General features: G+C 51.7%; 7 protein-coding genes across 7 annotated transcripts; 5 read left to right on the top strand and 2 right to left on the bottom strand.

Annotated features, from left to right (window-relative positions):
- Positions 1 to 278: 278 nt before the first annotated feature.
- On the top strand, positions 279 to 2,510 carry N7539_005961 (anion exchange family protein; the record flags this gene model as incomplete). The annotated part of the gene is made up of 7 exons (XM_056935563.1): positions 279 to 514; positions 574 to 929; positions 1,030 to 1,205; positions 1,288 to 1,491; positions 1,553 to 1,696; positions 1,757 to 2,180; positions 2,263 to 2,510. 7 exons carry the CDS (start codon positions 279 to 281, stop codon positions 2,508 to 2,510), a joined length of 1,788 nt encoding a protein of 595 aa, XP_056789435.1.
- A 645-nt stretch (positions 2,511 to 3,155) lies between these two features.
- On the top strand, positions 3,156 to 5,429 carry N7539_005960 (SET domain-containing protein; the record flags this gene model as incomplete). The annotated part of the gene is made up of 7 exons (XM_056935562.1): positions 3,156 to 3,356; positions 3,428 to 3,505; positions 3,576 to 3,944; positions 4,003 to 4,047; positions 4,114 to 4,340; positions 4,523 to 4,988; positions 5,085 to 5,429. 7 exons carry the CDS (start codon positions 3,156 to 3,158, stop codon positions 5,427 to 5,429), a joined length of 1,731 nt encoding a protein of 576 aa, XP_056789434.1.
- A 3,445-nt stretch (positions 5,430 to 8,874) lies between these two features.
- Positions 8,875 to 9,330, top strand: aspf13 (allergenic cerato-platanin Asp F13; the record flags this gene model as incomplete). The annotated part of the gene is made up of 1 exon (XM_056935561.1): positions 8,875 to 9,330. One exon carries the CDS (start codon positions 8,875 to 8,877, stop codon positions 9,328 to 9,330), a length of 456 nt encoding a protein of 151 aa, XP_056789433.1.
- A 277-nt stretch (positions 9,331 to 9,607) lies between these two features.
- Positions 9,608 to 11,369, bottom strand: N7539_005958 (NADPH-adrenodoxin reductase; the record flags this gene model as incomplete). Its single annotated transcript, XM_056935560.1, has 3 exons — positions 9,608 to 10,465; positions 10,530 to 10,964; positions 11,064 to 11,369. The coding sequence occupies 3 exons, from the start codon at positions 11,367 to 11,369 to the stop codon at positions 9,608 to 9,610; spliced, it is 1,599 nt and encodes a 532-aa protein (XP_056789432.1).
- Positions 11,370 to 11,726: 357 nt separating this feature from the next.
- Positions 11,727 to 14,001, top strand: N7539_005957 (uncharacterized protein; the record flags this gene model as incomplete). The annotated part of the gene is made up of 3 exons (XM_056935559.1): positions 11,727 to 11,894; positions 11,949 to 12,137; positions 12,196 to 14,001. The coding sequence occupies 3 exons, from the start codon at positions 11,727 to 11,729 to the stop codon at positions 13,999 to 14,001; spliced, it is 2,163 nt and encodes a 720-aa protein (XP_056789431.1).
- Positions 14,002 to 14,487: 486 nt separating this feature from the next.
- On the bottom strand, positions 14,488 to 16,412 carry N7539_005956 (Lectin C-type domain protein; the record flags this gene model as incomplete). Its single annotated transcript, XM_056935558.1, has 2 exons — positions 14,488 to 16,266; positions 16,350 to 16,412. 2 exons carry the CDS (start codon positions 16,410 to 16,412, stop codon positions 14,488 to 14,490), a joined length of 1,842 nt encoding a protein of 613 aa, XP_056789430.1.
- Positions 16,413 to 16,864: 452 nt separating this feature from the next.
- N7539_005955 (Sec62 family protein translocation protein) lies at positions 16,865 to 18,257 on the top strand (the record flags this gene model as incomplete). The annotated part of the gene is made up of 3 exons (XM_056935557.1): positions 16,865 to 17,354; positions 17,454 to 18,010; positions 18,075 to 18,257. The coding sequence occupies 3 exons, from the start codon at positions 16,865 to 16,867 to the stop codon at positions 18,255 to 18,257; spliced, it is 1,230 nt and encodes a 409-aa protein (XP_056789429.1).
- Between the last annotated feature and the right edge of the window lie 440 nt (positions 18,258 to 18,697).

Genomic DNA, 18,697 nt, shown 5'->3' with positions numbered 1-18,697 from the left:
ATTCGATCCTCGATTTCGGAAAATGTATGTACAGTAAAGGCTGCAAAGCGGCCCGGGGGTAAGTGAAACCAAAATTCTTCCCTCCATGAATCGAGGGCGTTCCAAGAGATTTGCGTCATAGGCCGCTGGGCCTCTGGATTCCTCTATAAATGATGCCCACTCCTTTGGTAGAACCCTAAGAAGCTCGCTGTCTCTCTCGTCTTTCTTCACGGCTTTCACCTTGTTTCCTCTTCCCTCCGGTCCTCCGGTTCTCCGGACACTCATTGCCATCCGTTACTATGTCGTCAGCGACTCCTAGTATTCCTGATGGAGACTCGCCACCTTTGACGAGAGAGAAATCCTCCATGTCCTATACGTACGACAATCTCACCGGGTGGAAGAGCGTGCGTGTTCTTCGAATCGGGAGGGGCATGTTTCATGATGTCAAGAGGCGTCTCCCTTACTATTGGAGTGACATTCGTGATGCGTGGACCTACCGGACTATTGCCAGCATCATACGAATGTATTTCGTGAAGTAAGTCACGACGAAGCCTCACGGTCGGCTCGAATAGCTCACGACTCTATCTTCTTAAGTATGCTTCCGGCTATCGCATACACGCTGGACATGAATCGCCGGACTGGCCAGTTCTATGGAATCAACGAAGCGCTCTTTTCGTCTGCGCTGGCGGCGATGGTGTTCAGTCTTCTTGCCGCACAGCCGCTGACCATTGTTGGCATCACCGGTTTGATTTCTCTCTTCAACTACACCATCTACGACATCATCATAATCTACAACCCATCTATTTATCCGCAATTCATGTGCTGGGTGGGGATCTGGGGGGCGATCTTCCACTGGATCGTTGCGTTATGCAACATGTGCGATTATATGCGTTACGTGACAGATTTCTCCAGTGAAGCATTCGGCTTTTATGTTGGCACTATCTACATCAGTAAGTCTCCCCTCAGCTGGCCCCCTCCCATCATGCTAGACTGTCCGTCGCTATGGATCTTCCCCAATCCATTAAACAAGGCCACTGACTCGGACACCAGGCAAGGGCATCGAGGAGTTGATCAGTGAGTTCACCAGCAGAGGACCTACTGCTGGATACATGAGTACTATGATTGCGATCCTCTACTTCTTGACCATCTGGGCACTGGAGGGCATTGGATCGAGCACGATCTGGCGCCCTGGTTTCCGGGGATTGCTGGCGGACTATGCATATGTGGTAGGTAATTCCGCACGACCTCGATTCCAGCATTATACTGCTGGCACTCGAACATGGATTGACACTTCTGCCTTGCGTCTAGATCGCAACGATTTTCTGGGTCGGGTTCTCGCACATCCCTGGCCCGCTTAAAGCGGCAGATGTAACTCGCGTCCCCATCAGCAAAGCTTTCTACCCCACGCAGCCGCGAAGCTGGGTCGTTCCGTTCTGGGACCTGAGCGCCAAATGGGTGTTCGCAGCCCTGCCCTTTGGATTCCTGATCATGTTGCTCTTCTACTATGACCACGTACGAGACCAATCAAGTCCATCTTGCCTGGGCCGTGTCACTGACCTGTATCATTATCCAGAACGTCAGCAGCTTGACTGCACAGGCCCGCCAATTCCCACTCAAGAAGCCCGCTGGCTTCCATTGGGACTTTTTCCTCCTCGGTTGCACAACTTTCATTTCGGGGGTTGTCGGGATCCCGTTCCCTAACGGATTAGTTCCACAGGTAATGGCGGCACTCCCGGTCCATCGCTGAGTATTCCAAGCCACTGATCACAGAAGCCAGGCACCCGTACACACCGACTCCTTGACCGTCTATGAGACGGATGTCCGTGTGATCCCCTCCGAAGAAGGCGAAGGAGCCGAGATTCGACGTCCTATCGTGAATGCAACCGCGGTCGTAGAACAACGAGTATCGCACTTTGTGATGGGGTTAGCAATCATCGGGACCATGACTGGTCCTCTCCTGATCGTGCTCCATACCATGCCCTCGGCCGTTTTTGCAGGAGTCTTTTTCATCGTCGGGTGGGGTTCCATCGGCTCCAACGGTATCATGAACAAAGCCTTGCATGTCTTACAGGAAGATCGATTCATACAGCGTGCTGAACCTCTTATGAAAGTACGAAACCGCAAGATTCTGTTGTGGATCGCTTGTCAGCTTATTGGTGTCGCCGCCTGCGTTGCGATCTCTGAAACAATCGCCGCGATCGGTATGTGACTTGTCCGTCCTTTTTTTTTTTTTTTTTTTGGTTTTCCTGAAGCCAATTCTCTAACCCATCCGACAACGTCTAGGTTTCCCCGTGTTGATCATTGCGCTCATCCCATTCAGGGTCTGGATCATCCCTAAATGGTTCTCTCAGGATGAGATCAGCGTGCTCGATGACATGACGGCCGACAACGAAGCCGTACTGAGCAGTCTAGGTGGAGCGCCCCGCTTTCCTGGGGAAGGCAGGGAAGTCCGGGAGCACGGACTTGAACGCCGGTACTCAGAGCAGAAGAGGGGCGTCAGCAGGCAAAGAGCCGGCAGCATTCACCGTTGAGCATGCATCGACATGCACCAAAAAGAGATACTCGCGGCTTGGAAAGGTTGCCGGGCGAGTCGCAGGTGTAATCCTGTCCTTATTTGTATGAGCTTTGACGTACCGCGATTGTGAAGCTACACCCCGTGAGCGGGACTGTATTGCGTCGTTGACTACTACTGTGGCGGAAGCTAGGCGGGAGCTATCTTTTGGCGTCACCAGGAATCGCCCTTTTTGGGTCCATGACACAGTACTGCAGGTTCCAATAGAGAAACTATATCCACGAAATGCTGAATTCACGTCCAGACCATCAAGTAGGCTAAGTCGAGGCTGGGAAAACGATCTACTCCGGTCAACTCCGGTCGGGCCATGATGACTTTTCCGACATTCGGGATCTATCGCATACTTACGATGGGTCGGTCCGCTCTGGATCGGGGGTCTTCAACTTTGTGCTGCATCCGATGACGTGGAGGCTGGAGTTCAAATAGCAAGGAGGCCCAAGGTTGTAAACTATGAGTTCATGATCAACCTGACGAATCCAGTGGACTCGACAGTCATTGGCTGCGCTGAGTCAGAACGGTTTTTGCTCAGGCAGACCGGTGGAGTAGTGCGCCACAGGTTGAACTTGTGGCCGCGACCTTTCTATTCTTTCTCTACCCTTCAACCATGCATCCGATCGTGCACCATCCTGTTGTGACCAAAATATCAGAGCTTTTTGGCAATGGAGACTTTGAATCTCAGCTGGGTTCTGCTCTCAGTCCACTTGGGCCGGGTGATCGTGTCTGCGTACGTATTGACGCGGTGATTTGCGTCACGAATACATTCAGCTCGAATGCAGCTGCTGATGATGGCATGTCGCTGTCACTCGTAAGAATCACCAGAGACGCTTGGGGGACTAGACATTCGGCGGGCGTGTGAATAACTCAGCTCCTCCTTAGGGATGGTTGACCGTGGAAAACAAGCAACCCTTGACGATAACACCGAGACAGGCCGCACTGCTGAGGTCTTCACTATCAGTAAGGTCCAACACGTGAACGGTCTTTCCAATGCACTTGGACGCCAACGCTGAGATGTTGTTCGAGATAGCCGGACTCTCCTTCGCAACCGGGCTGTGATGGCGGCCCAGTGACTCCTCAGTCCATATCCAACGAGTATCACAATCCGAGGCGCAAGACTGTCAGTGGGCTTCGGCTGTCAAATCCATCAGCTTTGTCGGCGACGAAAGAAAAGCCAGAGTCGGATAGTGACACAAATGCGGGACCTGGTTCACAACCATACGACGTGAGGATTCAACCTTCCGTTCGTCAGTTCCACAGCGACGCCCGCTTCCCTCAGCGCAAGAGATCTACGAAGGATGGAAGCGCACCTCCGTTGCAACCGTCTTCTATAGATAAATTTATCTTGGGCATTTGGATGCAAGTACATTCGCCAATCACTTTGAGTGTATCATTCCCGGTGCGTCTCCTTCCAGATAGGGCTCATGGGTTTGCAGGACCCCCTGACCAGATTACAGGACCGCAGACCCGGAATCAATGTCGGGACTGGTGTCAGTCGAGAAGTCAGTTCCATCTCATTCCTTGTTGATAGCGCAACTTAGCTGAAAGTTCGCTCATTGGCGCTGCAGGTCTTTCGAGTGATCAGCAGTCTGTGCAAAGAATATAATAACCAAAGCAGGTCCTCACGGGCTCTAGAAATGGTGGTCCAGGCCCATTGGGTGGAATGCTACGAAGCCCGAATCGCCTCCATTCTTCTTGAACATCCAAGCTGTACGAAATCTGAGGCTCGAATCATGGCGCTGAAAGAAGCCTGCAGCACCTTGGGCTGGCAGGAGAAGGAACTCCGGAACCGACTGTACGTTTGGTCGTCCTACAGGACTTACTCGACGCTTTTACGCTTACCTTGGGGAAGACGGACACTGACACGTCTATCATGAGCCAGGGCGATCTGGCGTGGCTATAAGGAAATCAAGGATTGGGGGGCTGGGCTAGCCTTATCTTTGCTGGCTCGGGGGTCTATCGCCTCTGCAAATATAGGATTGGCTTCAACGATGGATTGGCTGCTCGCTTGCGTAGCAATGCGTCGAGTCTCGAAGTTGCCGCCGATACGCTGCACCCTGGATGGCGGGATCTTCTCCGAATCATTGATCAGAACGAGCAACCTCGATATTCTGGTCACCCCCACGAATGGGTCATGGTCGATAGCGGACCTGCATTGCCGCTCAAAAACACATACTCTCATCTTTCGTCGCCTGCCGAGTTCCAGTTCGAGTTTGTGAACGACTGTGTGATTGACCAGACCGTCTTCGGGGCAGAGGACCCTCGCCGTGAGCCCGGTATCGATCCAGATTTCTGCCAAATATGCAAGGAACAGCAGGCTGATGACATGGCTTCCAATCACTGTTCCTGCTTCCCGACATTATTTGGGAGTGTCCGGTACCCTCCGCCGGTCCAGATATTCCACACTGCGAGTGGGAAGAACAACGGGGTGGTCGCCCGCTGTGTATGTTGCTAAAGCCCCCTCCCCCCAACGGGCCTTTTTGGCACCACTAGGATTGAGGTTTGATGATGAAATCACTAACGTCTTACACTTTGAAAGCACTTTGAAAGAGGCACGGCTATTGCTGAGTTTGTCGGATTCATTACTCGCGGGATTGACGGGGTAGACGTGATGGTGGGTGGCAACGCCGAACGACCGTACCAGATCTTTCAGGGAAAGATGGGCAATTTCACACGGTTCATCAATCACTCTTGTCGCCCCAACAGTCAGTTCCAGAGGTTTTACTGGCGTGGAACAGAACGTGTGCTGGTCGTCTCTCGCGGAGTTTCAGCTGGCAGCGAAATCACGGTTGACTATTCGGATCTTTACTGGAGAAAGCTGAGAAAGAACTGCCTGTGTGGGGAGCCAGGTTGCCGCTATGCTCATCAGGCGGACCAAGGCTAGTAGTAGGTAGTAGGGACTCGACAGCATTCATACCACCAGTCATGGGTCACGTCTGTGCCGACTACCTAACCTAGTAACATTATGATTGTTGTCAGCTTATTCATCGAGAGGATGAACTCTGTCTGGCGATTTATACCGGGACGAGTCAAAGCAGTGATGCTAGGTCGAAAAGGTTTCTCAGACGCTAGTCAATGTCGAAAGAGCATGTAATCACCAGTGCCGTCCCTCACCTGGCATGCCATTACCAGGGCTAAAGGTTCTACGTCAAGTCATCCGACAGAGTGATCGGTCTTTGCAACGGTCTCATTCTTCCTCTCTCTCCCCTCTTTCGGTAGTGCTCACTGCATGTAGTCGCTGGCTTCTTTCTGGAGATCGTTCTCGCTAGCGCACTGGGCTCAAGGTTCAAAGTCCCCTTTTTGTCTATGTCGTCTCGAACAACGCTTACCATGTTGGTACACTAGCCCGAAAAGCTCAGTGGCAATCATTCCGATCCTCCATCGTAAGAGTACTGGTACGTCTTCTGGATAAACCTGGGAAATCGCCTGTGGAATGACGATGCCTTGCAACGCAGATGGAAGATCGAGAAGTCTGCCACAACGTGGTCGGTCGTTGTTCGAGTGACGATCTCTCCTCGTTTTTTAGAGTTCGTGCCGTGCCGCCGTTGACTTTAACCCGCTCCGCGCTTTGCCCATTGGTGGCGTTTTGTTTCACGTCTCTCGCCCGTCTCCATCTTCTTGAAGCTTATAGACCAGATGCCCTCCCCCCTCAACTGAGGAAATCTAACTACACCCTTCAAAATATGAGAAGAAAGGAAAGGAAAGGAACTGACTATGGCGTCACTTTGGTCCCTCATTGTAGTCTGGGAGCCGGGAACCCATGCCAGTGAACTTTGCTGGCCGATGAGAGTTAGAGACAACGCACTCGGTGCACCCGTCCAACTTGTATCGACGGTCACCGTAATCTTAGTACACTACTGAGTAGTGACTACCATTCAGTCGCTGCATGGGATCTCGCATTAGGGGTACAATGACCCAGCGACTATGTAGTTCCCGTCTTCTTACGCAGTGCCGATCTCCAAGTTGAAGGCCTGGCTTGGCATCACTCAAGTTTCAGCAAACTCTGCACCTGCCACCCACTAGTATTGGAACCTGGGTGGAAAGGTGGAACATGCTATATGCATGACAGGGGACTGACGGATTATTGGAGGGCGTATGTCACTCTAGTTCATCATTTGATCCATGTCCGAAGATTTTTGTAGGTATGCCGCCAACATCGGTACTACCAGACATGTACCAGGTACCTAGTAGTTCAGGCCGGGGCTCCCGCTGGGTTTTCGTGGAACGCTTTCATGTAGGGACTCCATCTTCAAAGCAATTAATTCACTTGAGGGTACGCAATGGAATCATTGGTTTGTCAAATGGAAGAGAATCGTTGTGATTGGGTGGTTCCTATTTCTGTCTCATTTGGAGATCTTTGGGATTTAAGACTGCTAGTAGTGGAGCATCATAGCATGTTGGGTTAACTACCCATCGTCCACACAAGTACTACATGTGTTTCCATTGGCTTGCACATATAGTTCGAAATATATCTCTGAAGCCCGGCCGAGCGGAGCCGCTCCGGCAGAGAGCCCCGGATGGGCCACCCCCAAGGTTGCTGATTGTTTGTATCATCAGATAGCTTTTCCTATAAATCTGTGCTTAATGACCTTGTATTCTCTCTGATTGATCCTTGTTAAGATCTGTATGTAGCACCGAAACACACATACCGTGGTCAAGTTCGATTGTTCCAACTGCCCGGTGGGCTCCGCCTGCATTGAATCCATTGGAGTACTGCAAGAATGCCACAAGGCTATTGTTGCCTATGACTCAAAGCACAAACAGGCAAACTGTTAAGCGGCCCCTTACATAAATAGTAGCGAGGGTCCGTAATAAATTGAAAAATTTGTAAAGGGCCAGTTAGTGCACTATCGTACGGGCGAGTTAAGACTTGGTTTATAATTCAGATACATTGCCGTCTATTCATCACAGCACGTCTCCGTGGCGCAATTGGTTAGCGCGTCTGACTGTTAATCAGGAGGTTGGAAGTTCGAGCCTTCCCGGGGACGTTCTTTTTTTGTTTTTGACGTCGTCTGTCCTGTCGAGGCGAGATCCTTTCCGCGGGGATAGCGGTGAGCCATTGACACTTTTATATCGGACGGGGACATTTTCCACTACTCTCTTCAGTGAGAATCTGTGGTGGAAAGCGGATCCGTCACAATCCACACTATGCACTGAAACTGGATATGGATGTTGTCGTGAGACTCGTGATTGACTTATGATCCGTACAGTCCCATCTACCCATTTGTATGTCGCCTGCCGCCACGAGTCTCATACCGGGCAATCCCAGGATGAGCTTGGAATTGCACAACAGTCGTGGCTGTCGGCCCAGCATTCCTCGGGCTGTCTCGCGGGGAAACACACATGACAGCGCCTTGATGTGACATTTGCAAGACCATGAGGGTGATCCACTCAGGCTCAGGTCGACCCCTTCAGCCCCAGCAGTCTGCTTCTAAATTGGGAGAAACAATCAAGACAACACGTGGAACAGAAGAAATCAAAATCCATTGAAGCTACGGCGACGTTACCTGCGTAGGATGACTTCATGTCACTTACCCGTTACCCACTACGCCGCAACATTGCAAATGTCTCATTAGTCAAGGTGGAATGAAGGTAGGGGTACTGGTACCTCTCGTCAATCTATCTGACCTGGGCTGCCTGAGACTCGATGCAATTCTGATTCCCATCCCACCAGTCGCACACAGTCCACAAGTCCACACCTTACTACCCGCATTCTTGGCTCATACATGCGGGAGGCCTGTTTCCTCAATACGTGCATGATCGCCGGTTTGCGACCATGGCATCCCCCCCATTATCAGCTGCCCTAATCCACGAATGCTCAGATGACCATCGAATGCCCGCTTCCCGGTATGTCCAAGACCTGCATAGGGTCGTATCAATGTGCCCGTGTCTAGATTGGTGCTCTACTTCCTCTCATCAGAAGGGGGGACCGTTGCCGTGCACCGTGGGAGGCAGTCTGGTTTCAAATGGGTGGCTGTGGGATGCTTGGTCTTAGTCAAGTAGATCTTGGCAGGCGAGCTATCAGTACGGTAATGGGATGGAGAGGAGTGATGCAAGAGTCCGGGGTAAATTCCTCTTGACTTGACTCTGCGGGTGGAGAGAAGAGATATAAATGAGCTCCAGATCCCCCGTGGAAGGCCCTTCCATACTGTATTGCAGAGTTACACAGCATTGACTTGAACCATTCAATTTTCGGACTTGAAGGCCACTCGAGATCGACAATTCAGATTGCTATATCTTTCATACCTCAGTATACAAGGTAGTCAATCAGCCTAATCCACCACTAATTTTGCGAGCTCCTCAGTCACCCAACCCTACTCGTGATCACCATGAAATCTTCCATCGCAAACTTGGCTACCATGTTGGCCTCCCTCAACATCGCCGCTGCAGCAATCATACCCATCAAGTATGTTGAACGAGGAGGCTCCGCTTCACTCTCCTACGACCCTGTCTACGACAACGCAGCTTCCTCCCTCAACATTGCAGCCTGTGGCAGTGTGCTGAGTCACAAGTATGCCACCTTTGGTGACTTACCTGGCTTCCCCCATGTCGGAGGTGCACTGACCATCTCGGGCACCGGCAGTGCCAAATGCGGAACCTGCTACCAGCTGCACTTCTCTGGCAATGGGGTCGACAATACGATCACGGTTTTGGGCATCGACACGGCTCCGGCGGGATTCAATATTGGCCTTCAGGCCATGAATGATCTCACTGGTGGACAGGCAGAGCAATTGGGAAGAGTCCAGGTCACTTGGACCGAGGTGGATGTCTCGGAATGTTCATGAGCCTTTCACTGCTGGTAAACGGTGGTGGTGGTGGTGGTGGTGGTGGTCTGAGAAATCCAAATTGAGAGGTGTATATATGTCTCAGGTCCAAGACATTCGAGGATGCTTGAGAACATGTGCGAGCAGGGCTGAGATATGTCGCGGTATGAGGATTGATGAATGAATGAATGACACCGCAAAGGTATCGAAGAAGATTAATACACATGATCCTATTTTCTGTGGACAACCATCTGGGATACAATATAATATACACACATTCTATATTCGCTTCATGCAATCAGCCAAGCACCTCTAGCATCTCTTCAACACGAGAAAACTTCTCGCGATTCTTTCCGCGTTCCTGACCTCGCTGTCGTTCAGCCGCGTCGATTCGTCGCCAATCCTGCCAAGACGTCGTTCGTAGACCTTGTCCCACCGCCTCCGACTTGATACCTTCCCAACCGAGGACGGTGCTTTTGGCTGATTGATCGACCTGTCGAGTCGTCAAATCCTGCAATATCGTATCGGCTGTAGTAAAAGCATCCGCCATGGTCGACGCAATCACGCCAGTCGGTCCACGCTTGACCCACCCTGCACAGTAAAGGCCAGGCAACAGGGCGATCATCGAGCCGTCTGGCAATTCCTGGGGAGCTCCCTTTCCGGAGGGGCTTCTCACGCGTCCAAAACCGTCGTTGGGGATGATTCCTCGCTGGGCATCGAATTCAATACCCAGGTCCTCCATGCCTGGTAATGGAAGAGACTTGTAGCCCACACTGCGGAAGAATACACTGGAGTGTAAATCGACCATAGCGCATTCGCCATCAGATGAATATTTGTTAGTCACTTTGGAGCTTGGACTATATGGATCGGCCGGATCGAGTTCGTTTCGCGCGAACCTGGCATGTGTCAGACGCGATGGGTGCGTGGAAGACCAGTGAAGCGAGTCGGGAGAGAGCAAGAAGTCCAACGACCAGGACTTCGGCGATGTTGTACGATCATTAGCAGAGCCTTTGGCGAAAAGTTGCATGAGTCGCTTTTGAGCCCGTGGCAGCCTCGAGACAAAATCTTCGGGAGGAAAGATATCTTGTGGAATTGGGTCAAAAGCCACATTAGGCAGCTGGAGAAGTTCTCGAATCTCCTTTATCGTGAAAGACGCCTAAAGAAAATCCAGTGAGTCAGACAGAAGGTGCTTATGATATATTCGGACAAGACAGATTTACCTGCAATGGCCCCCGACGGCCGACCACGCGGACACGCTTGATGCGGCTTCTAGATAGTGCTTCTAGAGCATGGTCTGCAATGTCGGTGTGTTTGAGAGCATCCACACCCGAGAGAAGGATGCGGGCCACATCTAGCGCGACGTTACCCTGACCCACGATGACAGCATCTTCACCGCTAGATAGGTCAGGTGCAAGATCACGATGTTCGGGTAATCCATTGTACCACCCAACAAAGGCCCGCGCCGAATAAACGCCTCGCTGAGCGTCTTCTCCAGGAATGCCCAGCTTTTTGTCTTGAGATGCACCATAGGCGAAAAGAATGGCATCGTAATGGGGTCTCAATGCAGCGAGAGGTAGGTCAGTGCCGAGATCAATGTTCCCCACGAAATTGAAGCGGGGAGATTCCGCGACTTCTTCAAATTTGTCCTCGCAATTCTTGAGATTTCGAAATGAGCTTCCAGTACTCAAAGAACAACAGATTGACCAGTAGATTGCACTAGGCCTTGGTGTAGCTCATCGAGAGCAGCAACACACCTTTACTTCAGGATGGTCCGGAGCCACGCCATATCTAGCCAATCCGAAAGGCACGGGGAGCTTCTCGAACATGTCCACACATGTGTCCGTTCTTTTGCTCAATAGTCGCGATGCTGCATAGAAGCCGGCAGGGCCAGACCCCACAACTGCAATTCGGAATGGCCGATCAATTTGAGCCGCATGGCTGTTTGAACGGCGGAATCCAATGACAGAGGATGAAGCTACCGGCTTTAGTACGGATCTAAGCCTGTGCGCCCGGGCTCGACTCGAGGTCAAGCCAGCACAAGTCGAGAACCGCTCGAGCATTTTGATTGATTGCTTGAAAGGAGCAGCTGACAGCTTGTTTCCCCCTGCTGCCCTTGGACAATGATTAACAATTCCACCCAAGTTGAGGTGCGCGCTTTGATCTTGACTCCATCGTTATCGCAAGATGCTTATCTGATTCCGGGTCCGCACGTGACATCATAATCTCGATAAGCGGTTGTCAGGTCAACTATCTTGTTGATCTAGGCATCTCTCCACATCCTGCTGGAGCTCGTCATTGTCAGATCGCACTCTCCATGGTTCCTTCATTCCTCATCCACATTCCTTTCCCGTTACTCAAATTCCATTACCCGTACTCCACGTCTCGCGTGGCTACCACGGGAGCCTCTAGTCGCTACCATGGGAAGATCGGAACCTCCATTCATTTATGATCGTCCAGCTACGAACAGCTTCTACGGTCCAACCGATTTCAACCCCAAGGCTGTGACAGAGGCAAGCCGCCGACCTCCACCACCCAGACCTATTGTCAAGGGCCCGTTGGTGAACATCAATCGCCACCCGGATACAGTATGAGCTCTTCATCGAAAGTCTCTTGGAACACCCCCTAACAAAAGTCAATAGTGGGGAAGCCCTGAACTAAGCTCAGAATGGACCCCCATGAGCTCTCGCACGAAGAACGCAGTCGTGTATATCCGACGTGTACAGCTGGTTCTTAGGATTTTTGCTTTTACTGGAGCTTTGGGATCTCTCTTTTGCTCCATCGTGATGACGAATGTCGCGACAACCATAATTTGGATTCTCCGAGTCGCGGTACGCATCACGATCCCGGTCAATGTCAGACATGAAGGTTCTAACGAGATGATGATAGCCCGGTGTCGCAATTTTACATACACTTTACGCGATTTACCACCTTTGCCGATCTCCTATCAACCGTCCTCCTGCTTCACAGGCAAGCTACGCAGTGTTTGCTTCAACTCTGGATGCGGGCTTGGTCCCATTCTACGTCTTCACGGCGTACATGGCCCACGGGGAATGGATCACCGGAACATATCGATGGGGTAATCTTTTCAATGACGCATCTTTGACTGTAAAGCTCGCCGAGGCTACGTTCATTTGTGCCGTTGTCAGTGGAGGCTTGCACCTCATCTCGCTTTCGATCTCGGTCTTCTTGGCTGTCATGTTCCACAAGATCTCCCAGCTACCACCGGACATGAACCCACTCGAGGACAATCTCACTGCGCGTCCTCGCAAAACTCGTAAAGAGCTTGAGATTGAGGAGAAGCATCTGAGCGCGTCTACCTTCAATTCCAGCCTCGAAGATCCGCTCATCGGTCCGCCCCGCTCGATGCCTTTCATGCATACCCGCGGAGAGTCTTTTGCTAGTGATCCAAATCGAGGCTCTGTGGATGGAGTGAACATGAAGCGCCAGTCTGTGATATCGGTGCATAGCCATCGTGTGCCTTACATGGAGCCGCCTAGCCCGCACATGTCCTTTCAGCATCCAGCTAATCAGTCGTACGATCTTCTCCCAGAAACCCATGTTGCTCCAGAATATCACCACGTGCCCATGGGATCTCCAGAGATTGTGGATGCTGCGATCGGCAATCGTCGTCTTGCATCTCGGACTGCAGAGAGATCGAACTCGGTTAGCCCCGTGTCTGGCAACTGGATCGTTTACCCCGAAGACACCGAGGAGACAAATAACGGCGCGGCACCTGATGTTCGACAATCTTCTTCTGTCTACAGCCAGCGTACAATCTCCACCACCACTTCAAAGGGCGTGAATAATTTCCGTGACTGGTTCGCTTATGGCCAGAAATCTCCGAACGTTGGAATCGCTATTCCAGAAGACACACGCGGCGAGTATTCGTCTCTGGCAACGCGTGAGTACTATGGAATCGAAGACGACGAAGACAAGCGGGAGCTCGATCTCGGTGATCGGCAATTCAACATCTTTCCTGACCCAGAGGAGTATGACCACGACCGTGACCAGGACGAGGCAACCTCGCGCGATCTCCCCTTCAACCCACTTATGCTCAATCCTCCTACCCCTCAACCGATTCTGACCAACAGCGTTGAAAACACCGACCCCGTCCGTCGAGACGCATTGGTGGACTCCTCGGCTGTGCCGAACCAGACCCAGACTCCCTCGACTACGAATCCTCAGGACTCGCCGAGATCACCACGCTCCCCGACTGCTCGTGCCAGATTCTATGGCAATCTGAACGAGGAAGGCAAGCCTGGTCTTGACATGTCCCGACACGTCAGTCACCAAGAGGCGGAGCTTACTCAGAAGCCTACAAAACTGGTGAAGAAGTCGCGCAGTAAGAAAGCAACCGCCTATCAGTCTTTGAAGAAAGATGATAGCGGGGACGAGGGACAAGGCAAATCCCCCAACCTCACCGAAGGAGACCGCAAGGGACGTGTTGTGAGCAACTCTGGCGCCGACATTGGCCGACCTGTTATGGGCAACAGTGGCGGAGCTCCAATGTCCTCGTACGGAAGCTACATCGCCGGCCTAGGCGTTGGTCGGCGCCGTGACGTGAGTGGAAAAGTGGCCGAAGAAGGTCGCAGTTTGAATATGATTGATGAGTCTACGAGCCAAGCCCAGAGCTCCGATCAGAAACCAGAGTCAGCACGAGCTGCAGGTTGGGCGCGCTTTGCAGGCCTGTAAACATAGTCTACAGGGATTGGCAATCTGGGGCCGGGAATGACTTTTTACGTTAAATATTGACGGGAGTTGTGGAGTTCATCTCTTTTGCAGATTGTCGGATGTTTGATTGGGGTTTTGTATCTTCACGCAGTACATATTGGGCCAGGTTGCGTCCGCATTTGTCGATATTACCTTGTCTTGAGACCAGTCTATCCCGTCTAGTGTGTCTATTATCGAAGCACTTCCTTTAGCCAAGAACTTTTATGATCAGACTACTTATTCCTGTTGCTCGTCGCTCGTAAAGCTGACAGGTATGGACCATCCAAGCTTCTCTACAGTCACATTACAGACCCGTCGCAAGCAACTGTTGTAGACCCCCGCCGGAAAAGTACAGGGCCAATATAAGATTGAGTCTGCATCTCGCCTCAGATAGACATGACATTGATTGCTAGATGATACAGATTCGTTTTTGACGGATATTCTGTCCTCGAATTGAGGAAGCACCGGCTATGAAGGCACGCCTTCATATTCCCAGCCTCCAATCACGCGCTTTCGCCGGCGTGTATTACGTCGGTTGGCGTTGCATTTCACGAACAACGTCAGTGCGGTGATGATGACGATGATAATACCAGCAATGGCGGCAACGAGAACTGTTCGATGCTCCAGCTGCTGAGGATCGGAAGCGTAGGGGCATTTCGCCGTTGGACCCCCCGAGACCCAACAGGATGTGATGTCGATGGAGTTGAAATCGAGAAATACCTCTCGATGGGCCGGATCCAGTGACGTGGGATCGATGATGTCTTTCGGTTGATTGAGAAGATATCTGTAGAGGTAGGTATTCTCCAAGCCAGTTCGAGGAACGGCAGGACTCGATTGAGGCGGACAATGATTGGCCGCATCGTTGTACTCTGCCGTAGCGTTCGATAAAGACCACGAAAAAGGACCTGTCCCAATGCGACAGGCAGCTCGTCGATGCTGAGAACAATTTGCTGTACGCCAGTGACCCTGACTCGACACATCTAACACAGCACACCGGTCAAAGCTGGGGACGTCGTTCGTGCCACCCCCGGTAGCTGCACCGTTTGGTTGCCCGTCCACCCATGCCCAGCTAGTAGACAGAAACACATTTCGATAGTTCGCGACATTTGCGTCGGCCGTTTCACCGAAAAGAGTAGAATTCAATACGATGGATAATCCACATCCACCAATATTGGAGGTAAGCCTTGTGACGGATGCCAACGTCTCATTGCCAGATGACATGGCAGGGATCGGGAGGCTAGCGGAGAATGCCCACGATGAATTGGCTTGGGAAATTTCAGTCGCACCGGGCTTGAACAGACAGCCAGAAGACACGCTTCCGTTCGAAGTGGTGGTGATATTAATCGTGGAAGTCAAATAGCCAGGCGGAAAGATGATATCTCCGTCCAATTTGTAGTCATAGGCAGCAAGTCGTGGGTCGATCGATCCATATCCAACGAACAATCGATCAGTTTTGGCAAGCTGAACGTAGCTTGATGATGGCCATCCATCCGGGGTGCTCTGAATCCCTGCGCTGTCTGTATGAAGGGTGAAGTAATCCACGATTGGTTTGTGCTTCTCATCCACCTGGAACCAGGAATTCCCCAGGTTGCTACGGTCTGAAGCCAGTTCAGAGGGAGTATAGAGATAGCTCGCCAGGGCCTGGTCCAGCGCCGAGCCAAGTCGTTCGGAATCCGAAGCGGGCAAATTCTCAGGTGCAAGTGGCCGAGTTGAATCCGCTGATTCCAGCCCATTGGATGCAACGCGAAGATTCAGAATCAGATAGTTGGTGGATATCAGAAGTTGGGACTTTGTGTTGGTGAAGAAGCCACGAAGAATGTCAGACAACGTAGTTAAGTCCAGGTCTCTGGAACATCTGTAAGACCCCAGCTGAAGAATAGTTTCTCCATTTGAGTTTTCATAGCCCGTGGAAGAAGCTGTAGCTAGACCCGAAATCCCAGTGGCTGTGGAATAAGTGCTGCTGGCGGTGGTGACAGTCGACTTGGTCAAGTCCGCAGTTGCGGCTGATGACATTACAACACTGTCTGCGTTTGGAATCTCTGCTGGACAGAATGTCCATTTTCTTCGAGAGGTCGACCAGTAAAGGTCTACATACAGTCGTCTGTAACCGACAGCAAGAAGATTGGATATGCAGTCTCCAGCCGCCTTGGTAGCATACAAGCCATTGCCGAAACAGGCAGATGAGAGTGCTACCGCAGGATTGATCACAAAATTGATAGGGATCTGGCCAGCCACGTCGCGTTCGCTCTGGATCAAATTATCAGACAAATGTGTTGCATGATAACTGCGCGCATCTACAATTGAGATCTGTAGGCCCGAGTCAGACTCACCAGAAGCGCAGTGATCCACGTCACATTAGTGATCTCATTTCCCGCATCGTAAGAGACCGACATGCTGAGGGACAAAGCATAGCGGACCCTGACTTAAGACCCAATCTGTGGAGGAAGGCTTCAGCATTCAACTGAAAAGTTGTCCGGGCCAGTAATTTTGTTGTTGGAAGGAACGCAAACTTGGATAAGTTCAAGTGAGATCAAACTCAAAGTAAACTGAGAACGACTTGCGCGGAGGAGCTCCATCGCGCCGGGACGGGTGGACCGAAGAAGCTGCAGGGCCGCAGATCACCTGAGAGCCCGAGACGAGTCGATCTGGCCACTTCGACTCTTTCATGACATCCTCCACCACTTTATTTACTTTTATCTTTCTTTGCCCCTCCCACCTCCCCGCGGCAGAAATTCATCAGGAATCAACGTTCTGAGTTGAGAAGAGACGCTGACACCGCTCAAGTCAGACGGCGCTCCCACGTCATCAAACCATTCAACTCTGTCAACGATCGCCGCCCGTCACCATGGCCGCGCCCGGTCAACCCTCCCCCCAGCAGATGGCACAGATGGCCGCGATGCAGCAACAATTCGCTGCAGAAGCCGCCAAGCGAGGTCTTACACCGGAACAATTCGCACAGCAGCAGCGAGACCAGCTTGCCGCTGATGCTGCCAAACAAGGACTCACTCCTGAGCAATACATTGCGCAACTACGCATGCGTGCGTTCCAGGCGCACCAGCAGCAAATGGAGGCTCAGCGTCAGGCCCAGGCTCAAGGCCAAGGGTCACCTCAACCAGGACAACCGCAGCAACCAGGGCAGCCCGGACAGCCAGGACCCCAAGCACAACCTCAAGCTCAGCAGCCAGCTCAGGCCCAGCAACAGACACATCAAGTGCCCGTCCAACCTGGACAGCCCGCCGATCCTAAGGCTGTAGCTCTGGCCAATTTCCTTCGTTCGCAGAACTTGAAGACTCGGACTTGCATTCTCGACGGCCAGCGCAAGGACATGTTCAAGGGTACGTAAAACGGATTGTTTTGAGGAAGTGACACTATGCGTTGAAAACCAATCTCCTGAGTGCCAGGCGCGATTCGCTAACATTGAGCACCATTGATAGTGAAGCGAGCCATCCGAGCCATCGAGTCACCCGCTTACGCCAAAGTTGCCTCCAAAAAGAACTCTATTCTTCCTCCTGTGACTGATCGTGCGTCGGCCGAGAACGTGTTCAAGCTGCTCCCTCTTTCTTTGTTGGCCCTTCGTGTCAGCAAGGTGGATCCCCACGAGGGACATAACCATGCAAAACCCAAGAATCGGGTCAAGGGACAATGGACTGTGAAGATTGAGCAGCACCAAGACGTGGATCCCATGATGCACTATGTGTGGCTCTACGAGGGTCCTCAGTGGAAGCAAAAGGCCATGGCCGCCGCCGTTGTGGCCGGTATCTTCGCTGTCGTCCTTTTCCCGCTGTGGCCAGTCATGCTGCGCCAGGGTGTCTGGTATCTGAGCGTGGGAATGATGGGCCTACTCGGTCTCTTCTTCGCCATGTCCATCTTCCGATTGATTCTCTTCTGTATCACCGTCTTCGCCGTTCCACCCGGTCTGTGGTTGTTCCCCAACCTCTTTGAGGATGTTGGTTTCTTTGACAGTTTCAAGCCTCTGTGGGGCTGGCAAGAGGTCAGTACAAGCAAGCAAACCGATGTTTGAAAATCACATACTAATGACCAGCACCTTGATGCAGACAAAGAAGAAGAAGAGCAAGAAGTCCAAGACCGCCGCCGACGCCACGGCTACTAAGTCTGCGGAAAAATCACTGGAGAGCCATCCTGCTGCCACCACAACCTCCGCCGAGACGACAGCTACGTCCACCGCAACACCCGTGAAGCGTGATCTGGCTCCTCGAGTGGAAGAAGTGGAAGAGTGAGAGGGTGCCTCTGTTTCTTGACAATTCTTGGATATCTTTCATCTTTATCTTTCCCCCATCTTTTCTGTCGAGGTCGCTTTGCGCTCAAAGAGACGCCGACAAAATCCGGAAGCAGGTTCTTTTTTGAAATCATGAGGATGCGGAGATTTGTATCACTTTTTTTTTCTCGCTTCCTCTTCTTCGTTTTTATACGCTGCGATGGGCGTTTGTTCTCTCGAGCCTTTCTTCCTTTGGGGATACAGAAATGAATACAAAACAGTTCAGGCGAGGGTTGACAAGTCACCTAGCCAACTTACGATGGAGTAGGCTATTCACTTCTCCTTGGGGGGCTCCTTGGGGGAACTTAGAAAATTTCGTAGACTGTGGAATCGTGCCTCGTGCAGTATGCTTTCCAAAATCGGGCTGGTCCCAAGTGTAGAATTACGTTTGTTTCTAAATGC

This window comes from Penicillium diatomitis (genome assembly GCF_028827545.1).
Source record: "Penicillium diatomitis strain IBT 30728 chromosome Unknown utg000006l_segment0_segment0, whole genome shotgun sequence".
NCBI classification, from domain to species: Eukaryota; Fungi; Ascomycota; class Eurotiomycetes; order Eurotiales; family Aspergillaceae; genus Penicillium; species Penicillium diatomitis.
This window is presented reverse-complemented; position numbering and strand designations above follow the sequence as displayed.